Source organism: Pipra filicauda, unplaced genomic scaffold (genome assembly GCF_003945595.2).
Source record: "Pipra filicauda isolate LSUMZ 115617 unplaced genomic scaffold, ASM394559v2 scaffold599_size242720_pilon, whole genome shotgun sequence".
Classification (NCBI taxonomy): domain Eukaryota; kingdom Metazoa; phylum Chordata; class Aves; order Passeriformes; family Pipridae; genus Pipra; species Pipra filicauda.
In genome coordinates this window covers 225,560-242,717 of record NW_024104752.1, presented here as the reverse complement: position 1 = coordinate 242,717, position 17,158 = coordinate 225,560, and the positions used below count along the sequence as shown (strand labels likewise).

Sequence of the window (17,158 nt, the reverse complement as noted above, 5' to 3'; positions counted from 1 at the left end):
AAAATTGCAGCTTTATTCTGTGCTAAGCAGCAAGATTAATTTTTGGAAGGTTTTTTTTCTTCCCCATTCAGGATCCTGATTCACTTTCATGCCTCCTGCTTGTGCCAGAGAACAGCAGCAGATTTATTCCTCAGTAAATTGTTTCACAAAAACCTGGAGTTTTATCCTACGTTCTCCTCGGGCTGTTAATTGTATCAGGAATCACCTCCAAGAAAGGAAATGACCTTTCTGAGGGCAAAGGTCTACCTGGCACCTGGCTGGGAACCTGTTAAAGCCATTCTGGACTTTTGTTTTCCCAGTGCAATCCCAGGACACAGTTCCAGTCTCCATTCTGCAGCACCAGGGCACGTAAATACTAAATAAATGTAATATTTTCCGTCCCCATAGGAAGATCTGGCTCAAACCTGCACAAGAGACCTGTCATAGTCTTTATCCTTCTCATCTGTCTCTGCAGGTATTCAGGGCTGACAGCACATGAAGCTCTCTTAGGCCACGGGTTAAAATATTAGGGGGGGAAAAAACCACCCAGCTAATTAACACTGGCAGGAAAATTCCCATTTCATTTGGATTCCAGGAGTCCCCGTTGCAGCTGCTGTGTTACGGCAGTTTAAGCATGACAAGGGCTATTAGCAAAAACTCTTTTTTCTTTTTGCCAAGAAATAAATCCCTTTCTGTGGAAGCCAAACATGTTCCAGGTCAAACTCTCAGCTGGTGCGAGTCAGTGCAGCTCCACTGAATCCAAGGAAGTGCAGCAGGAGACCCTGCCTGGGCTTCCTGCCCCGTTCCTACAGGGAATATCAGCGAATTCGAGCTGGATTAAAAATCACATTCATTAGAAAACCAGGAGGATCCTGGAAAATAATTTGTAGGAGGAAAGCTTTTAAGCGATGGCTCAGTTCCACCTCTCCACAGTAAATAGATGAGTTTGACATTCAGGATGTTGGTCTTTATAATTAAAACAAATGGCAAGGTTTGGTGCCAAATTCCACTGGGGAAGGTTTCCTGGGCGGGGGGAGCTCCTGGGCACCCTTGGCGTGTTCCTACAAGAAAGTCAAGCCGGGCACAGCCCTGCAGCTGCTGCTGCTCCTGGTTCCCTTTGTTCCCTTGCTGAGGCTCGGGGCAGCAAGATGTTCAGCTCCAGGGATGCACTGTTTTGCCTTGTGTCCCTATATATTATTTAGGAAATTAGGAAGGAATTCTTCCCTGTGAGGGTGGTGGGGCCCTGGCACAGGTTGCCCAGAGAAGCTGTGGCTGCCCCATCCCTGGCAGTGTCCAAGGCCAGGTTGGACGGGGCTTGGAGCAACCTGGGCTGGTGGAAGGTGTCCCTGCCCATGGCAGGGGGTTTGGAATGAGATGGTGTTTAAGATCCCTTCCAACCCAACTATCCCACAATTCTGTCTCCCAGCAGAGATTAGAAAGGGTTGCTTCTGGGTCCATCCCAGGAGCATCCACAGCAGGCAGTTCCTTGCCCTGTCTCTGCTGTCTCTCAACCCCTGGGCACTGCCAGATAACCTGAATCCTGGTTCTCGGGCTGGGGGCAACCCTTGGACAGCCAGAACAGCCACATCAGGCCCAGACTCAGCTGGAGGTTTGGCTCAGGTGTCACCTCCAGAAGAGGTGCTGGGGAGGGAACTGGAGGAAAGGCGAAGGGCTGAGCAGGGTGCTGTGTTCTCCCTGGAGGGCAGGTCTGGGCAGGCCCTCTGAGCATCCCCACTGCTGACTCTGACACGTTTGCTTGCCTGGCTGATGGCCCAGCCTCTCCTTCCAGATGCACAGTCAGTCCCTGGGAGCTGCAGAGGGTCCCCCACCCTCGGATTTTGCTGGTGCTGATGCTGCCCAAAATCCCGGATCCCCAGTCCCTCCTCCAGCCTCCTTTATCCCCAGCAGCCAGTCCCAGTTTGCACCCTGGAGTAACCAGGCTTACACAAAGGGAAGGGCTTTGTGCAGGGAACAGGAATGAATCCCAACATCTTTTAACACCCCCCACCAGTGCAACCTGGGGGGCATGAGCTTCCCAAGGCCTGTTTGCTGCCACTGTGAGCCCCAGCAATGCAGCCCCTTCCCCAGCAGGAGGATTTGGGGGGCCAGAGCTTCCCAGAGAGCCCAGGGCAGGGATTGTTGTGTCTTTGCACTGGTGTGTGCCAGGGAGGGGGGGGGAGAGCCAAGGCAATGTGCCCACTGATGTGCCAGGAGCCCCCCAGGTGTAAATCCCTATGTCTGATCCCAGTGGGATGGGAGCTGTCGCTGTGCCCAGCTTTGGGTGCAGCTGGAATGCTGCTCCCCTCTGCTGCAGGATGGGATGTGGGGGGTGGGATTGGGGTGACAGCCCATAAATCATGCTGGGGATGGGCAGGGAGAGGTGGATGGGGGAAGGTGTGACTGACCCTTCCCACAAATATCTCCCTGATACCATCTAATGCTCCCGAGATCCCAGGCATCTCATATCACTGCTCCTCAGGCTGCTGCTGGCTGACATCCAGGGGATTACAGCTCCTCATCAAACCCAAGGTCACAAACCAGTAGGAAAAGCTGGGACAGCCCTGCCACCAGGGTCCTCCCACAGTTCTCTGTGTGCTGCCCTGAGGGACAACAAGGACGGGGTAATGTGTTTCCTCTCCAGCCTCATTTCTCTGGAGCATAATAGGAGTGAAGTTTTGGGAATGCCATTCCCAAGGCAGCTCCAAGTGCTCACAGCTGGAGTCCCTCCTGTCCCCATCCCTGCTCTGCCACCCCCACAGGTGAAAACATCCTTCATGTCAAAGGCAGGGGGGGCTGCTTGGGATGTCTTTCTGTCTTTTATCTAAAAGAAAAAGGAATATCCCTGCTTTCTCCTGCAGTGGTGTGGCTGGAGAGGGCTCGTGGGAGTCCTTTCATCTGAGATTTTGCCTTGGCGTTCAGTAGCACCCCCGAGTTTGGGGGCTGGAGCCACGTTTTGAGTCCAGGGTTGTTTGGAGAAGGCACAACCCTCACGTGCATCCACAGAACGAGATTATATTTATAGAAATGTACCAAAAAGGAGAAGCCTCCCTTGGCTTCCCCCTCCCACAGCCCTCAGCAGCCCAGGCACGGGGCTGGGCTGAGGAGAAGCCCTGCAGCAGGAGTAGAAGCTGCAGTGCCCAGGGGCAGAGGTTTGTGACTCCCACATTCTCTGTGCCATCACCTCCTGGGCTGGATCCAGTCTCTCATCCATCAGCAATCCCTCCTGCCCCACTCCATGAAGCCCCAGGGAGAAGAAGTAGGTTAAAAGTGGGAATAATCCCTAAATAAGTAAGAAGACAAAAGGTCTAGCCTCTTCTTCATCTGACACGGTGATACAGAGAAGCCAGAACACCACGGAGTCCTTCAAGCACTTTTTAAAAAATGAAGAAAAATGAAACCCCACTCAGTGTTCTGGTCAGACTTCCAGAGGCTGAAGGCACTCAGAGCTAATGCTGGTGAACGTGCAAAAGTGCTGGGGCAGAGAGGTAGGACACAGAGAGCTCCTCAAACACCAGTGCCCGATGGCTCCCCAAGTGCTGGGGTTTCCCCGTGCTGGGAAGTGGTTTTGCTTCAGCAGCTGCACATTCCCCACGTCCCTCAAACGCCAGGGGTGGGAGCAGCCCCTCCCAACCTGCAGGGACAAAACCAAAGGCTTTAGGCTAGAGAGGGGTCACCTGGGCACGTGCAATCCCAAACTACAGCTCTAGCCAGGCACTAATCTTTGGACCTGTTCCCGTGTCTTTTGGGATGAGCTCTTCCTAGAGAAAGCAAACACGACCTTTCTTATCCCCTTGTTCACGGTGGATGTGCTGCAACACCACACTTGGTCCTACAAAAACAGGGCTGGGGTGAATTTCCGAATTCTTTTTTGCTTTTTTAAACTCTCTGACATTCTGGTCTGCATGTTCTCACTCTCGATTTGCCTCAAGAGCCTCAAAAAAAGGTGGCAGAGGAGGAAAATCAGGTTTTTTTTCAGCAGTACATGCTGGGTTTGCACAGTTTTATACGGAAGGAGAAAACATCCACTTCTCTGTGGCAGTCAGCAATTGGGCAGCACAGGGAAAAGGCTGGAAAGAGGGTGTAGAAATGACAGAGCTTTGCTGAGGATCATGGCTAAACCTCCAAGAAAGATAAACTCTTCTGCTGCCAGACCGTGGTGTAAATTTGGTGACATTAAAACCCCCGCTGGACCAGCTCACGGGTGACTGTGCTTGTGCTCAGCACCAGGCACAGCTCCCACACTGCAGCTCCCAGGGAGACCACCCAGACCCTCCACCTTCTGCCAGGGGTGTGCCCACATCTCCCGGTGCAAGGAGCAGGAATTCCCGCCTGGAGCAGCGGCTCTGGGGGCTCTCACTCACCGCTCGATGATGCTGTTGTTGAACTGGAGATCACAACTTACTGACCTCATCTGCTCCAGCAGCTCCTGCATCCTGCAGGGACACGACCAGCCCCTTATTCCTGCACTGCTCAGACCCTGCTTCCCACGGGAGAAGGGCTGGGGTGTCCCAGGGGTCACAGAGCAGGGATCACGCCCGGCAGGGCCACAGTGAAGGGCTTGGCACAGAGTTTTCCAGCCCTGTGGACACAGAGTCCTCCCCCCATTGCAGGGGATGAGCAGCAGGAGGTTCTGCTCCTCCCCAAGGAGCTGGGCTGTCCCCAAAACCCTCTTCCAAAAGATTTCCAAGAGACTCACCGAAGAGCCATCTCCTGGCGCGCCGGGCTCGGATGGACGGGGGAAGGCACGGGAGGAACTGGGGCCAAACTCCATTTCTCCATCTGGAGAAACCTGTCCAGAGCCTGCAGAGATGGAGAGACCTGGCAGTCCCCACAGCAGGGGCTGTCTGGGGGTCTGACCCCGGGGGGATGCAGTGCCTGCCTGGGTAAACCCCCAGGAAGTGACACCACACTCAGCACATCCACTTCTCCAGGACAAACAAAACAAAACAACCAAAGGACCAGGACACCTCCTAGGAAGTTGTGCCCCAGCTGATCAGCCAGTTTATCGTGGCAGCTGGAGGTGAAGCATCATTTTTCTACTGCTGCAATTCCCATTTGCTGGGGACAGATCCCCCGTGCCAGGCAATCCTGGCAACCAGGGGTTCCACTGCCAAAGGTTTCCCCATCTCCAGTGTGAGATCAGCCACAAAGAGCTCCAGCAAGCTGTTTAAAAGCACTCCAGGGCTTCCCTACTTAACCCAGGTGCTCCTGCACCCGGTGGGAGCTGGGAGAGGGGAGCAGGAGCATCGTCAGGGAGCAGGGAGAGACTGTGGAGCTGCATCCCTGGCACGACCCCCTGGACACCTACGCCCTGCAGGCAGTCCTGGCACTCCATCATCTCCACACTGCAGGTGCTGATGCGGTTGCTGAGCCTCTTCAGGTGCTTCTTTATCTCACAAACTTTCCTAGAAAGAAAAGAAAACACGGCGACAAAATTCCCAGTCAGTGTTTGGCATCGGCGGGGATCATTAATTTTTTTATGTGTTTTAACTCTGCACTGCTTCCTGCAGACCTTTCTGGATCCAAGTTAAAATGCTGAAGGAAAGCAAGTGAGTCAGAGCAGTGTTGAAATTACAGTTGCAGCTTTGTTAAGTCACCACAGCCTGGTTATCCAAACAGCACTAATAGCAAATTAATTAGGGAAAGTGCTGCTTGTAAGAGAGACAGCTCAGGCCCATCACTTTTGCCAGCAGCTCTGCACAGGCTGGTCCTCTGTGTCCCGTGGAGGGCTGAGAATCTACCCAAAAAAGCTCCCTGGTGCTGCACCCAACACTCAACAGGCACATCATGAGTTGTATATTAAAAAAAATAATAAAAAAAATTGTTTTGGCTTTAAAAAAACAAAGGAAAGAATATTTCAGGTGGATAATCCACCTCCAGTCCCCCAAAAAAACCCAGCCACCACACCACAAACCCTGGCAGGAAACAACCCAAACCAGGACAATTAGAACTGAAGTAGCAATAAATTAAAAATATCCCAGCTGTGACTCATGATGCTTTCTCCCTAAGGACAGAAAACCAGGTACAAAAATACTGCAGGAAAACATGAAGAAGCTTTTTTTCCTCCCTATGAGCAGAGTTAAAACCCTGTTTTAGTGCAGACGAGGCTCCTGTGCTGCATGGATTTTGTGGAGCTCCACAGCCAGAGGAATCTCACCCCAAGACAAAATTCCCAGTGAAGCCAAGGGAGATTTCACTGCCTTGGGATGGGGTGTGGGGGGAGACGACTGTGGGACAGAGCTCCTGTCCCCAGAGTGAAACCTGCCCCTGAGTAAGGGAAACCCCCAGTGGCAGGAGCTGGGGCTGGGAATTGGAGAAGGCTGGGAAAAGACTGGGAGAAGGCAGGAAAGGAGGCAGGGAGAAGGCAGGGAGAGGACAGGGACAGGACAGACCCTGCCTGCGGCTCCTGGAGCATTTCTGAGACAAACTTCCAGCCTAAAAATCCCTCCCACTGGCAAATCCTACACGGGGCTGCTCCCCATCAAAAACAGGACCAGATCAAAAGCTGGGTTTAATTCTAAGGAATTCCATAAACTCCCTCTGCCCACACTGGCAGCTCAGGGCACTGATGCTCCTCTCTAAAAGCAATGAAAATCCAATTCTTGCCCCATCCTCTTCCCAACTGCCTCCCCCCCCTGCTCTTTGTTGCTGCCCTGGTCGTTGGATTGCTCTCCAGCACCGCAGGGTAATTTGCTCTTTGCATTATTCCCCAAGCACCATTTAACAGCAGATCATTCCCTGTAAGTGGATCTCTTTGTCTCAATACCAATTTTGTCCCGATAAAACAACCTCTCCCCACCCAGAGAGCGAGGAAAGAGCTGCCTGGACTCAAGCTGCAGGTTTAGGGGCTTTTTTAAAAATAAACTTTAACAGGGCAGAACACATGGCATGGGCTAGGAGCCAGCCCACAAAGTGGGGTTTCCAGCTGCTTTGAGGGCTTGTTGCCCCTTTGCAGTCCCTCAGCAGTTCCCAGCATCATCATCTCCATCCCCATCTTGATCCATAGCAAAGAGCACTCAGAAGTCCTGGGTTACTGGAAAGTTCCCTCTCCCATCCACACCAGGGTCTCAAATCCAGAGCCCCCAAACCCCCAGAGAGGGCTGGTACCTCATCCTGCTGCTGTGGAGGGCCAGGGTGTCCTGGTACTGCTGGACACAATCATTCTGGAAAATCGACAGAACCTTCCTGGCCAAGTTCCCTAAATTCATCCTAAAACCAGGAAAAAAAAGAGACAACACTGTTACTTCCTTATATGTATGAAAATGAACATCACAGCTCACGTGGCCAGAGACCTAAAGCTGGCTGCTGAATAGAGAAAGAAGGGCTGGATGCTCAGTAATGAATTTTGGATCAGTATTATAGAGGAAACAAGCCCTAATTGTGATGAAGAGGAGCAAGAGGTTTTGGGGGGGATGCCCAGTCGGGCTGTCATCCCCTCCAGGGCACTTCTGAGTAGTCTTCACCTTGGAATTTAAGGCAAATGTTCAGTCTTAGACTGAAGATTAATTGAGTTAAAGGAGCTGCATGTGAAATTTCGCCCTTCCTAGTATACATTGAAGTGGGCATTTTTATTTTTTGCCTGTGTTAAATTCCCCTGATTTCAGTGGAAACAGAAAGGAGGATTTTTAAAGGTCCAAAACCCATCAGGCACTTCACTCCCAGTGGAAGTTAAGCAGGGACACTTCCTAAATCAGCATCTCTGTAACAAATAGCCCCAAACTAAGCCCTGTGTGAGCAATAGGCTGGAATGTGCTTATCCCCACATCCAACACAGGGATTTGGCCCAACAGCAGCTCTCTGTCCCCAAAGGTTCTCTGACTTCTTCATCTGAAATAGTTCACAGCTTGAAAACTTCCCTGTGAAAGGTCCTGCCTGGATGAACCATCACAGGAACAACTTACAGGTGCCCTCTGGCAACACTGGTGACCAGAGAACTTTTTATATCCCTTTAGGATTCAGTCAGAACTACCAAACACCGGCCTGGACACAGCAAGGGGCAGGTCCTGGAAAGGGGAGAGGGTTGGGACTCACTTATCCAGCTTGTGTATTTGTTCCTCATTGTAGCCCAGCCCTGGGGAGGAAAGACACAGGTCACCACTCACCACATATTTTCCTGTTCACACCCCAATAAATGGGCAATTTCACAACACGCAGAAATCACTCAAGGGGATTTTTAGGGCTCAGCCCCTGGGGCCACTGTCATGGCACAGAAATAGATGATCTATAAAGTCCCTTCCACCCCAAACCAGTCTGTGGTTCGATGATTGTATGAAATAATTTAAACCCAGCAAAGTGAAACCATCCATTTTTCCACCAGCACAGGGACATTCCTGTTGCAGCCCCACACCTCGTGTCCCCCCTCCCCATCACTCACTCAGACACGTCCTGGCCTTCTTGAACTGCTTGTAGATCAGCTGCATCTTCTCCAGGCAGCACTCGATCTGCTGGATGCTGGAATGGGACAGGGAAGGAGGCATGAGGGTCCCCGAGAGGAAGGGTGGGAGGCTGGGGTAAAATCAGCACTTTTGGGGTGAAATCTAAACTCAGAGTCACTGCTGCTCCCCGTGTCTGTGTGCAGGGACATCACAGGGAGGGCTGTGCATGGCCCTGCGTGGATCCCACAGCAAAGCTACTCCACCCAGCTGGGAACAGCGAAGTGTCATCAGGGATCTCACCACAAACCTTTTGTCTTCGTGCACTTGCTGCCTGTCCTTCACCAGCTCGGACAAAATCCCATCCAGCGCCCCTTGGAAGTCAAAGATGTTGTGGGAGCACTGAGAGAGCTCCTCTGCGACCTGTGGGTGAGGAGGAGAGGTTGGGACCGGCAGCTCTGGAAGCTGTGGATGCTCCTCCACCCCGGGCTGGGGGCTCACCCTCTGCAGCCTTGTCTTCACCATGGCCATGTCCATCACAGCTGGCACCCCACTGCCTGCAGGAACAGCCTCGTACCTGAGGGAAGCCAGAAAATGAATATTCCTGGAGTGGAACCTGAGCCAGAGGCAGCATCACCTGGGCAAGGAGAACCCATCCCACGGTGGAGCCAGCGCTGGATGGATTCCTGTGGGGCTGGGAGGTGGTTTCCTCAGGCAACAACTCATCCAAAGTTATATCCAAGGGGTGACAGATCTGAGCCACAAGATGCAAAGTGCTGATCTGGTAAAAACTCACCCCGTTGTGTCCAATTTGTTCCAAAAATTGCTGGTTTCATACCCGCTGGCTTTAGGCCAGATCAGATGCCGTCTGGCTCCCTGCAGCTGGCACGGGAGGGCTAAGTCAGCAGAAATATCCCTGATCCAGAGCATGTTGGAAGGGATGGATGAGCCAGAGCATCCAGCTGCAGCATTACTGCTCTTGGCACTACAGCCCTGCTCTAATCCCGCTGAACTCAATGGGAACCATGTGTCCCTATTTTTTATTTTTTTTTTTTTTGAGATGAAATGGAAATTAAGAGACTTGCTAAATGGCAAAGAATAAAAGAACAGCTACCCAGCAGCAAAGAATTTTCCACTACAACTACGACAAAAGAGAAGAGCAAAATATCCTTGGGTTGCTTTTTAAACGGGTTCAGCTTCCCCCCTCACCCCGGGGCAGCCGGGTGGGAATGTGGGGAGTGGAAAGGTCGAGGGCAGCCCAGGGTTCCTCTGTAGTTCAGCTCCATTAGTGGAGACTCTTGAGTGGAAACGAGAAATCTCACCATGGATGGTGTGAGGAGGGATGTTGGATCCATGGGAATGTCACCCATCCCAGCACTGCTGATGCTCCCTGTGCCCAGCTCTGCAGGGCTGTTTGCAGGGAGCAGGTTGGTGGTGGGGGCCAGACCCCCGAGGGGCCTTGGCAGCTGGTGCCATCCTGCCCATTATTTTAACTCAGCTCTTTTTCCCTTTGCCCCGAGCTGGAGCAGCAGCCCTGTCCCATTCCTGCACTTACTCTGCAGCTCATGGGCTGTAACAGTTGGAAAACCCCGGAGCAGGAGCCACAGCCAGGACTAAACTCTGGGCTCCTGTGAAACCAGGGATCATTAAAAACTGAAGCAAAGAGGGACAAACAGCCAGAGGGGCTCATTTCCTGCAGCCTCAACATACAGTGAAAAGGCCTCCTACCTCCCAGATACCAGGTTATTCCTGGAATTGTCCTGATTTCTGATAATTCCCCTTTGAGAGCCCTATATTTTCTCTGCCACAGCCCAGCATGTGCAAGGCCACACTTACAGCACACGGGTCTTCACCTCGGTGAGCTGCAGGCAGCTGAGCACTGAGAGAGCCCCCCTCCTCTGCTCCAAAATCCTCGAGCACTCTGTTTTCAGGTCCCCTCTGCCAAGAGAGAAAACAGCCCGTCCAACACGTGCTCCCTGGAATCAGGAACTCCATCCTGGGGCCAGCTGCATGTGGTGAGGGGAGGATGGAGCTGGTGGCTTCTCTCAGAAAAGGGGGGCTGGATGCCCCTAAAACTGGGTGCAGCTCCTGGGTTTTGGTCCTGCCACTGCACATGAGGCTCCTGCCCTGAAGGAAATGGGTGGGACAGTGAAAATCATCATAGGATCATGGAGCAGTTTGGGTTGGAAGGGACCTTAAAGATCATCTCATTCCAACCCCCTGCCATGGGCAGATACACCTTCCACAGTGATATGCACAATGATGATGATGGTAATAATAATGATGATAGCAATAATAATGATGATGGTAATAATTATGATAATAATAATTATAATGGTGATAATAATAATAATGATGATGATAATAATGATACTTTTTCCTCAGCGCCTCCTAAACTGAAAAAAGTGACTCAAAACTAACAAGTGGGGACAGGAACATCCTCACAACACTGAGGGGTATTTTCCTACAGGTGCAGCCCCCTCACAGCCTGGCACTTGTGCCCCTTGCGTGGATCCATCCTGATCTTTATGTTCTGCTCCCTCCCGGTACCCCAGGACCCCATCCCACCATCCCCAGTGGTCCCACACTGGCTGAAGAGGCTGGAAAACCCCAAGTGCTTTAACTGAACACCTGGGAAGGGACATGTCCCACCTTCTGCCACCCCCCCAGGGTGTCCCTGTCACTCACATCACCCAGTGGAGGCCTCTGGCCAGCAGCTCCCGGCCGCGCCGCAGGGCCTGCCCGATGCGCAGGGTCTGGTGTGCGGCGCCCACCGCGCTCTGCGAAGCAAAGGGCACCAAAAAAGTGGCCTGAGGCTGCCCCACGGGCCCCTCCCCGAGCCCCCTGGGCACTCTCACCTACCTTGGCTGCGCTGCAGTCGGCCACCACGTCCACCTTGGGGACAAACTTCGGGAACTCAAGTGCCGCTGGAAAGACAGACGGCGGTCAGGGGGCTTTGGGACACCTCACACCCACCAACAAACCCTGCAGCCACTCAGGAGCTTGGGAACAGGAGCTGCTGGGTTGCTGGAGGCTCAGTGCAGCCCTCCAAGATATTTAGGAAACATGGATGAAGGCAGGAATTGCCTGCAAAGCCCAGTGTGGTGCGTGGAGCACCAGCACATGGCAGGGGAAAACTGACCCTAAAACCTCCTAATCCTGCTCCAGCAGCACAATCCCTTCACCTCCTGCCCTGCACCAGGGACCAGAAATGGGACCTGGATTTGGCACTGGGAATGGGAACTGGCATCAGGAATAGGAACCAGCACTGGGAACCAGCACTCCCCACTGCTGGGAACAGAGATCAGTTCTGGGAATGGGGACTGGCACCACCTGGAAGTGGGAAATGGGAGCAGCACTGGCTGGCACTGCTCCAGGACCTGGGGACCGGTCTGGTGAACTTGGAACCCTGCTGGGAACTGGGATCAGGGTCCAACATTGCTCAGGCACTGAAACCAGGGATCACCCAAGACATGGGCCCATCACCCAGACAGGGAATGGGAATGGGAAAGCTCTTGGGATAAAAACTGAAGCAAATCCCTCTCACTACACCCTCCCTCATGCCATGAGCATCTCCAACCACGGGTACTCACGGTCTCTGTACCGGACCCCCACCACGTCCTCGGGGTGCTCAGCTGTGCTCAGCAAGGTCAGGGGGCTGCTCTCTGTGGTTTTGCAGAAATTGTGAGCTTGGAGATTAGGATCCAGCTCGTACAGGTGTCCTTCAAAAAAGTATTCTTGATGGTGAGGGACTATGTTCGTTTGTTTGAAGACAGCGTCTAAAAACTTGGTGGTACTGAAATCCAAAAGGAATGAAAGGGTGGGGACAAGCTCAGATTTCCATGGCTTTAGCAGCCTGCTGCCCTCAAAATACCAAAATGTTGATGTTTTCTCTTAGCAAAATATCCCACAAGGTCAGACGTGCTCCCAGCAAAGTCTGTTTTGAGCCTGGTTTGTTTTAACCTGGCTTAGGTGTGGTGCAAGGGGAACAGGTGCTGCCCCAAGGTTCACCTAGTGAAATGAGGGGCCGAGGCTCTCGAGCTTGATTCCCAAATTTGCTTTAACACAGCCTTACGTGTTGTAGGAGTGGACGTAGATGCGGTGGGAGGAAGCCTGCTGCAGGGAGAACACGTCCACCACGATCCTGTGCAAAATGTCATTGGTTCCTGCAAAAAACTGGTCGAATCCCCAGCATTTCTCCTGATCAGCCTCCAGGATGTTAGCCAAAATGGGGATCAGCTGGTCCTTCAGCCCCCTGCAACAGCAGAAGGAGAGATGTTTGCACAGTCTGGTGTAACCCCAAGCCACGAACGCGGCGGCCGCGGGGACGGGAGATCCTGCACTGAGCTTGCCCTGCCTTGCACCCCCTTTTCCCGGCTGTAAAGCAAAAACCTGGTCTGAGAGCTGTGACACTCGCAGGTGAAAAGCTTATCTGCCTCCTTAAACCCCCCTGTGCTGTCTGAGGTGGTGCCAGGATGTGGGAACTGTGGTGGGATCCCACCCTGGCACGGGACACTCACACGGAGAGGCGGCAGGTGATGGGCAGCTCGTAACTCCACTCGATGTTCCCGTTCTCCTGCCTCTGGATCCCTGCAATGGCTCCAGGAGGCTTCTCAGTGGTGATTTTGTACCTGTGGAAAGGGAATTGCTGCTGAAACGAGCCAAGTGAGCTCTGTTTGGGTGTCCCTCTGGTAGGGAAAGGGCAGAGTACGGATGGGCTGGGAAAGAGATAATTCACAGAGAGAAAAAAATACCCAGAGGGAAAATGCTGCAAGAAACAGTCACAAACTTCCAAGACAACCTGGCTCCTCTTCCAGCTGTTTAGCCACAAAGTCATAGGAATGCATTTTATAGAATAATAGAGTCACAGCACGGTTTGGATTGGAAGGGAACTTAAAAGACCATCTGGTTCCAACCCACGAGATGCCACCCACTAGATCAGTCTGCTCAGAGTCCCATCCAACCATCCCATTTAGAGGGAAAACCTGGCAAACACGGCACAGAGTCTTTCCCACGCAGCGCACACACTTCACAGGTGAATGCCAGGTACATGTCAGGGCTTTGAGGTCCTTATGGGATTAAACAAGCAGTAAAGTGCATCACGGAACCCCACGGTGCCACAGCCCCGGAGGCCACCGGCTGCGGTCCCACCTCCCCACACCATGGCTGGGCACGGTACCTACACGATCTCCTTGGTACCTACATGATCTCCTTGTTCCTGCGGGGCCCCCCGAAGGGGACGAAGGGGAGGCTGCCGGTGGCAGCGTGGTAGAAGGTGACCCCGATGCTCCAGAGGTCGACGGTGACCCCGTACGCCTTCTGCTGCGGCTTGCGCAGGACGGCCCGCTCGTACATGTCGGGGTGCTGCGGGGGGAAGCACAGCAGCACTGGATCCTCCCAAAAAGCAGCACCGGATCCTCCCCCAAAACCATCACCTGGAAATCTGCAACAAAAACGCTGAGCCCTCCCCCCTCTTTCAAAAATATGGACCCTTTAAGATCAGGCTCTCCACGTCGCTGCTGCTCCCTACAAGTCGCCCAGCTGTCGGATTGAGGGATGGGCACCAGCCTCCCCCAGGGGCCACCAGACTGGGACATGCTCTACTCACGAGATATTCCTCCGTCCCATAGACAGACACAAACTTTTCATCGTCCTCCAGCTCTCGGGCGGCCCCAAAGTCGGTCAGTTTGTAGACGCTCTGCCCGTCCTCCCCCATCAGCCGCATGATGTTCCCGGGTTTGATGTCTCTGTGGACAACGCCGTTCTCACGGGGGTGGTTCATCCCTGCCACTGGGCACACGGGGAAGTTCCTGCGTGGGGCTGGGGCACTGGGCTCCAGCGGGCTTTGCTCAAATTTAGGAATGTGAGAAGGGCTGGAAAGGGGACAAACCCCAGGGTGGTTGCTCTGAAGTGGGGACCAGTGTGATTGTGTGAGCACAGGAGCACTGCCCTAGTGTTCCTCCATTGTGAGGCACAGCCTGTTCCCACAGCTGCTTCCCAGAGCAGGTCTGCAAGGAGAAACCCTCAGCCCCATGGGCCCGGAGCTCAACCCCACCCCATTCAGAGGTGCAATTCCTGACCCCTCATTCCAAACCCCACGGCTGGTGCCTGCAGGGTCCCACCAGCACCACAATGTCCCCAGCCTCAGGGTCTCAGTCCCGGGGGGCTGGTGGTGGTGGCAGGGGGCTGGTGGTCCCGGGCCCCCCCACTCACCCACACACTGCAGCACGATGAGGAACTCGGACTCGGCCAAGCCGAAGGCGTTTGCTGGATCTTCCAGCACGTTCAGCAAACTGCCACTGGAGCAGTACTCCATCACCAGCACCTTCTGCTTGCTGCTGCCCTGTGGTGGGAGATGTTGTGAGGGCTGGGCTGGCCCTGTGTCCCAGCTGTGGGCCTGTCCCCCCCACCCAGGCAGGACCAGATCCCCTCCCTCGGCTGGTGGATCCCCGGGTTTCTCCTGCTTGGCCAAACCAGTGCTGGAGAATGTCCCCACCGTGCCAGCTGCCTGGTCAGGGGACAACAGCAGGTCACAGCCGTGCTCCAGCCCGGTGTCCCAGTGCCACCAGTGCTCCCAGTGCTGAGGGGTTGGGCTGAGACAGAGGGTGGTGAGAAGAGGTGGCAGAGCGGGACCATCATTGCTCTCCTGCAGCTCAGCCCACACCCCTGTGGCACTGGCCCAGTGGGCACAGCAGGATTCCCAGCTGAGGGATTCCTGGCTGGGGGCTTCCCAGATGGGGTCCCACTTACTGTCTCCTCCACGGCAAATAATTTGACAATATTTTTGTGGTTCAGCTTCCGCAGCATCTCGAACTCTCTCATCTGGACCTCCTGGGGCCGGAGGTAGCTGGCATTGTTAAACACCTTCACAGCAACCAGCTCCCCTGATTTCTGGGAAAAGAGGAAAAGGAGAAAAAGGAAATGGGAGGTGGTGCCATTCTCATTCAAAGGAGCTCCTTTACTGATCCCACATCCCGCCTGGGATGCAAATGACGTCGACTCTCCTCTGCACGAGCAAACTGCTGGTATTCACCTCCCTTTGCTTCCTGTCCCTGCACCCACGTGCTGCGTGTCAGCGTGTTTATTCAGCTCCATAAAAAGTTCCCAGCTGGAGCCGGGGCTGGCAGCTCCTTGTCAGCTCTGCACGGGATGGGGATGTTCCCAACCCAGCCTCGCAGCCGCCTCTCCTGCCCTGCGCCTGCAGTTTGCTCAATAAACTTCAAAGGCTGCTGAGGAGAAGAGTCTGTTCCAAGCCTGGCAAGTGTTTGCATGAAGTATGCAAATAGCCGGGGATGGGGTTTTCAAAACCTCTGGGCATTCCCCGGAAAACAGCTTCTTCCCCCTTGCGCTGCTCGGGAATCCGGCAGCCGGCGAGCAGGACCCGGCTGTGAGCACCCCAAAAACCACCCCCCACCCGCACAGCCAGGGGAAGGAGCCACATAGAAAATGAAAACAAAACCCAGAGCAGCCCCTGGGCTGCTATCCAGCCGGGGAGCTGCCGGGAGGGCGAGCTGAGGGGAACAGGGGCAGGAGGGATGGGGGGCACGGGGGCTCCGTGGCTTCGGGGTTCCTGCCCCCAGCGCTGCCCCCGCTCACCTTGTTGCGAGCTTTGTAGACGCAGGCTGTGGCTCCCTGGCCCAGGAGGTCCTCGGTGCTCCAGAGGTAGTTGGGGGTGCTCTGCATCTCCAGCGGGAAGCACAGGGGTCACCCCGGGGGCCGCTGGCCACCAAATCCCAGCCTTTGATCCGTCCTTGCCTGGCAAGGCGCAGGGAAACGCCGGCCAAGGATGTTCCCGGGGGCAGCTCCAACCTCGCCGGCAGCACCACGCGAAGGCTGCGCATGGACCGAGCCGCGAGCGCTGCCAAAAGCCACCCGGCCGGGACCTGTCGGGGCTGGCAGCGAGAAGAAACTCTGACAGATGCAGAAAAAAAAAAAAAAAAAAAAATTACGAGCAAACAAGCGCGGAGCGGCGAGAGGCACCTCCCCACCCCGGGAACTGAAACCTACGGATTGCAAAACCCGCTCGGCAACCGGCGGCCCCGCTGGAGGAGGAAATGCTTCAGCTTCCTGCTCGAGAAAAAAAAATTCCCAGTGTTGCAGCGATCCCCGGGCGTGCTGGGCTCCTCCGGGGGGCAAATGGGGCCGGGATGGGCTCCGGGAACGCCAAAAGGTGCACCGGCCACCGTCGGATTTGGGAAGTAGCGTGGGATCAGGATCCGTGTCCAGGGTGAGAGTCCAGCCTTTGTTATCTGTGCCAGCTCGGCCCTGGCACGGACACAGCATCACCCAGTGGAATGTGTGTGCCACTGTCCTCTTGGGATGCCCTGGCAGGGATGTGGGATGCGGGGGGGGGGGAATGCAGGATGCAGAGCAGGGTATGATATGAGACGCAGCACAGGATATGGGATGCAGGATGGGATGTGGGATGCAGAGCAGGGTGCAGGGTGGGATGTGGGATGCAGGATAGGGTGGGATGCAGGATGCAGCGTGGAATGTAGGAGAGGGTGGGATGTGGGATGCAGGGCAGGATGTGAGAAGAAAGATGGGATGCAGGGTGGCATATGGGGTGCAGGATGCAGGACAGGATATGGGAGGCAGGGTGGGATGTGGGAGGCAGGGTGGGATGTGGGAGGCAGGGTGGGGTACAGGATGCAGGGTGCTCAGGGTACCCTCCTGTGCCTGCACAGGGCAGAGTGGGGCTGCTCATGTTCCTGCTCCCTCCCTGGCTCAGAGACACCCACACTTCACCTTGATCAGAACCAGCACCAGCTCCCACTGTCAGGAATTCCTTCAGGCTGGTGTGGACG

General features: G+C 54.5%; 1 protein-coding gene across 1 annotated transcript; it reads right to left on the bottom strand.

Moving 5' to 3' along the window:
* Positions 1 to 2,975: 2,975 nt before the first annotated feature.
* IKBKE (inhibitor of nuclear factor kappa B kinase subunit epsilon) lies at positions 2,976 to 16,118 on the bottom strand. Its single transcript, XM_027743004.2, has 20 exons — positions 15,948 to 16,118; positions 15,102 to 15,242; positions 14,565 to 14,694; positions 13,960 to 14,141; positions 13,555 to 13,715; positions 12,872 to 12,982; positions 12,427 to 12,606; positions 11,945 to 12,147; positions 11,214 to 11,278; positions 11,040 to 11,131; positions 10,188 to 10,289; positions 8,853 to 8,928; positions 8,662 to 8,774; positions 8,354 to 8,430; positions 8,011 to 8,050; positions 7,087 to 7,188; positions 5,288 to 5,384; positions 4,676 to 4,779; positions 4,341 to 4,412; positions 2,976 to 3,610 (listed from the first exon to the last, which is right to left on the bottom strand). Exons 1-20 carry the CDS (start codon positions 16,032 to 16,034, stop codon positions 3,577 to 3,579), a joined length of 2,169 nt encoding a protein of 722 aa, XP_027598805.2. The 5' UTR covers positions 16,035 to 16,118; the 3' UTR covers positions 2,976 to 3,576.
* Between the last annotated feature and the right edge of the window lie 1,040 nt (positions 16,119 to 17,158).

What these genes read in the sequence shown, in the direction of transcription:
- IKBKE (XM_027743004.2), bottom strand. Translation starts at nt 16,034, where the DNA reads ATGCAGAGCACCCCCAACTACCTCTGGAGCACCGAGGACCTCCTGGGC. An exon ending in TGAAGACAAGGCTGCAGAGG is followed by an intron (nt 8,775 to 8,852) that starts GTGAGCCCCCAG and finishes CCTCACCCACAG; the next exon opens with GTCGCAGAGGAGCTCTCTCA. An exon ending in CAAATACACAAGCTGGATAA is followed by an intron (nt 7,189 to 8,010) that starts GTGAGTCCCAAC and finishes TCCTGGTTTTAG; the next exon opens with GATGAATTTAGGGAACTTGG.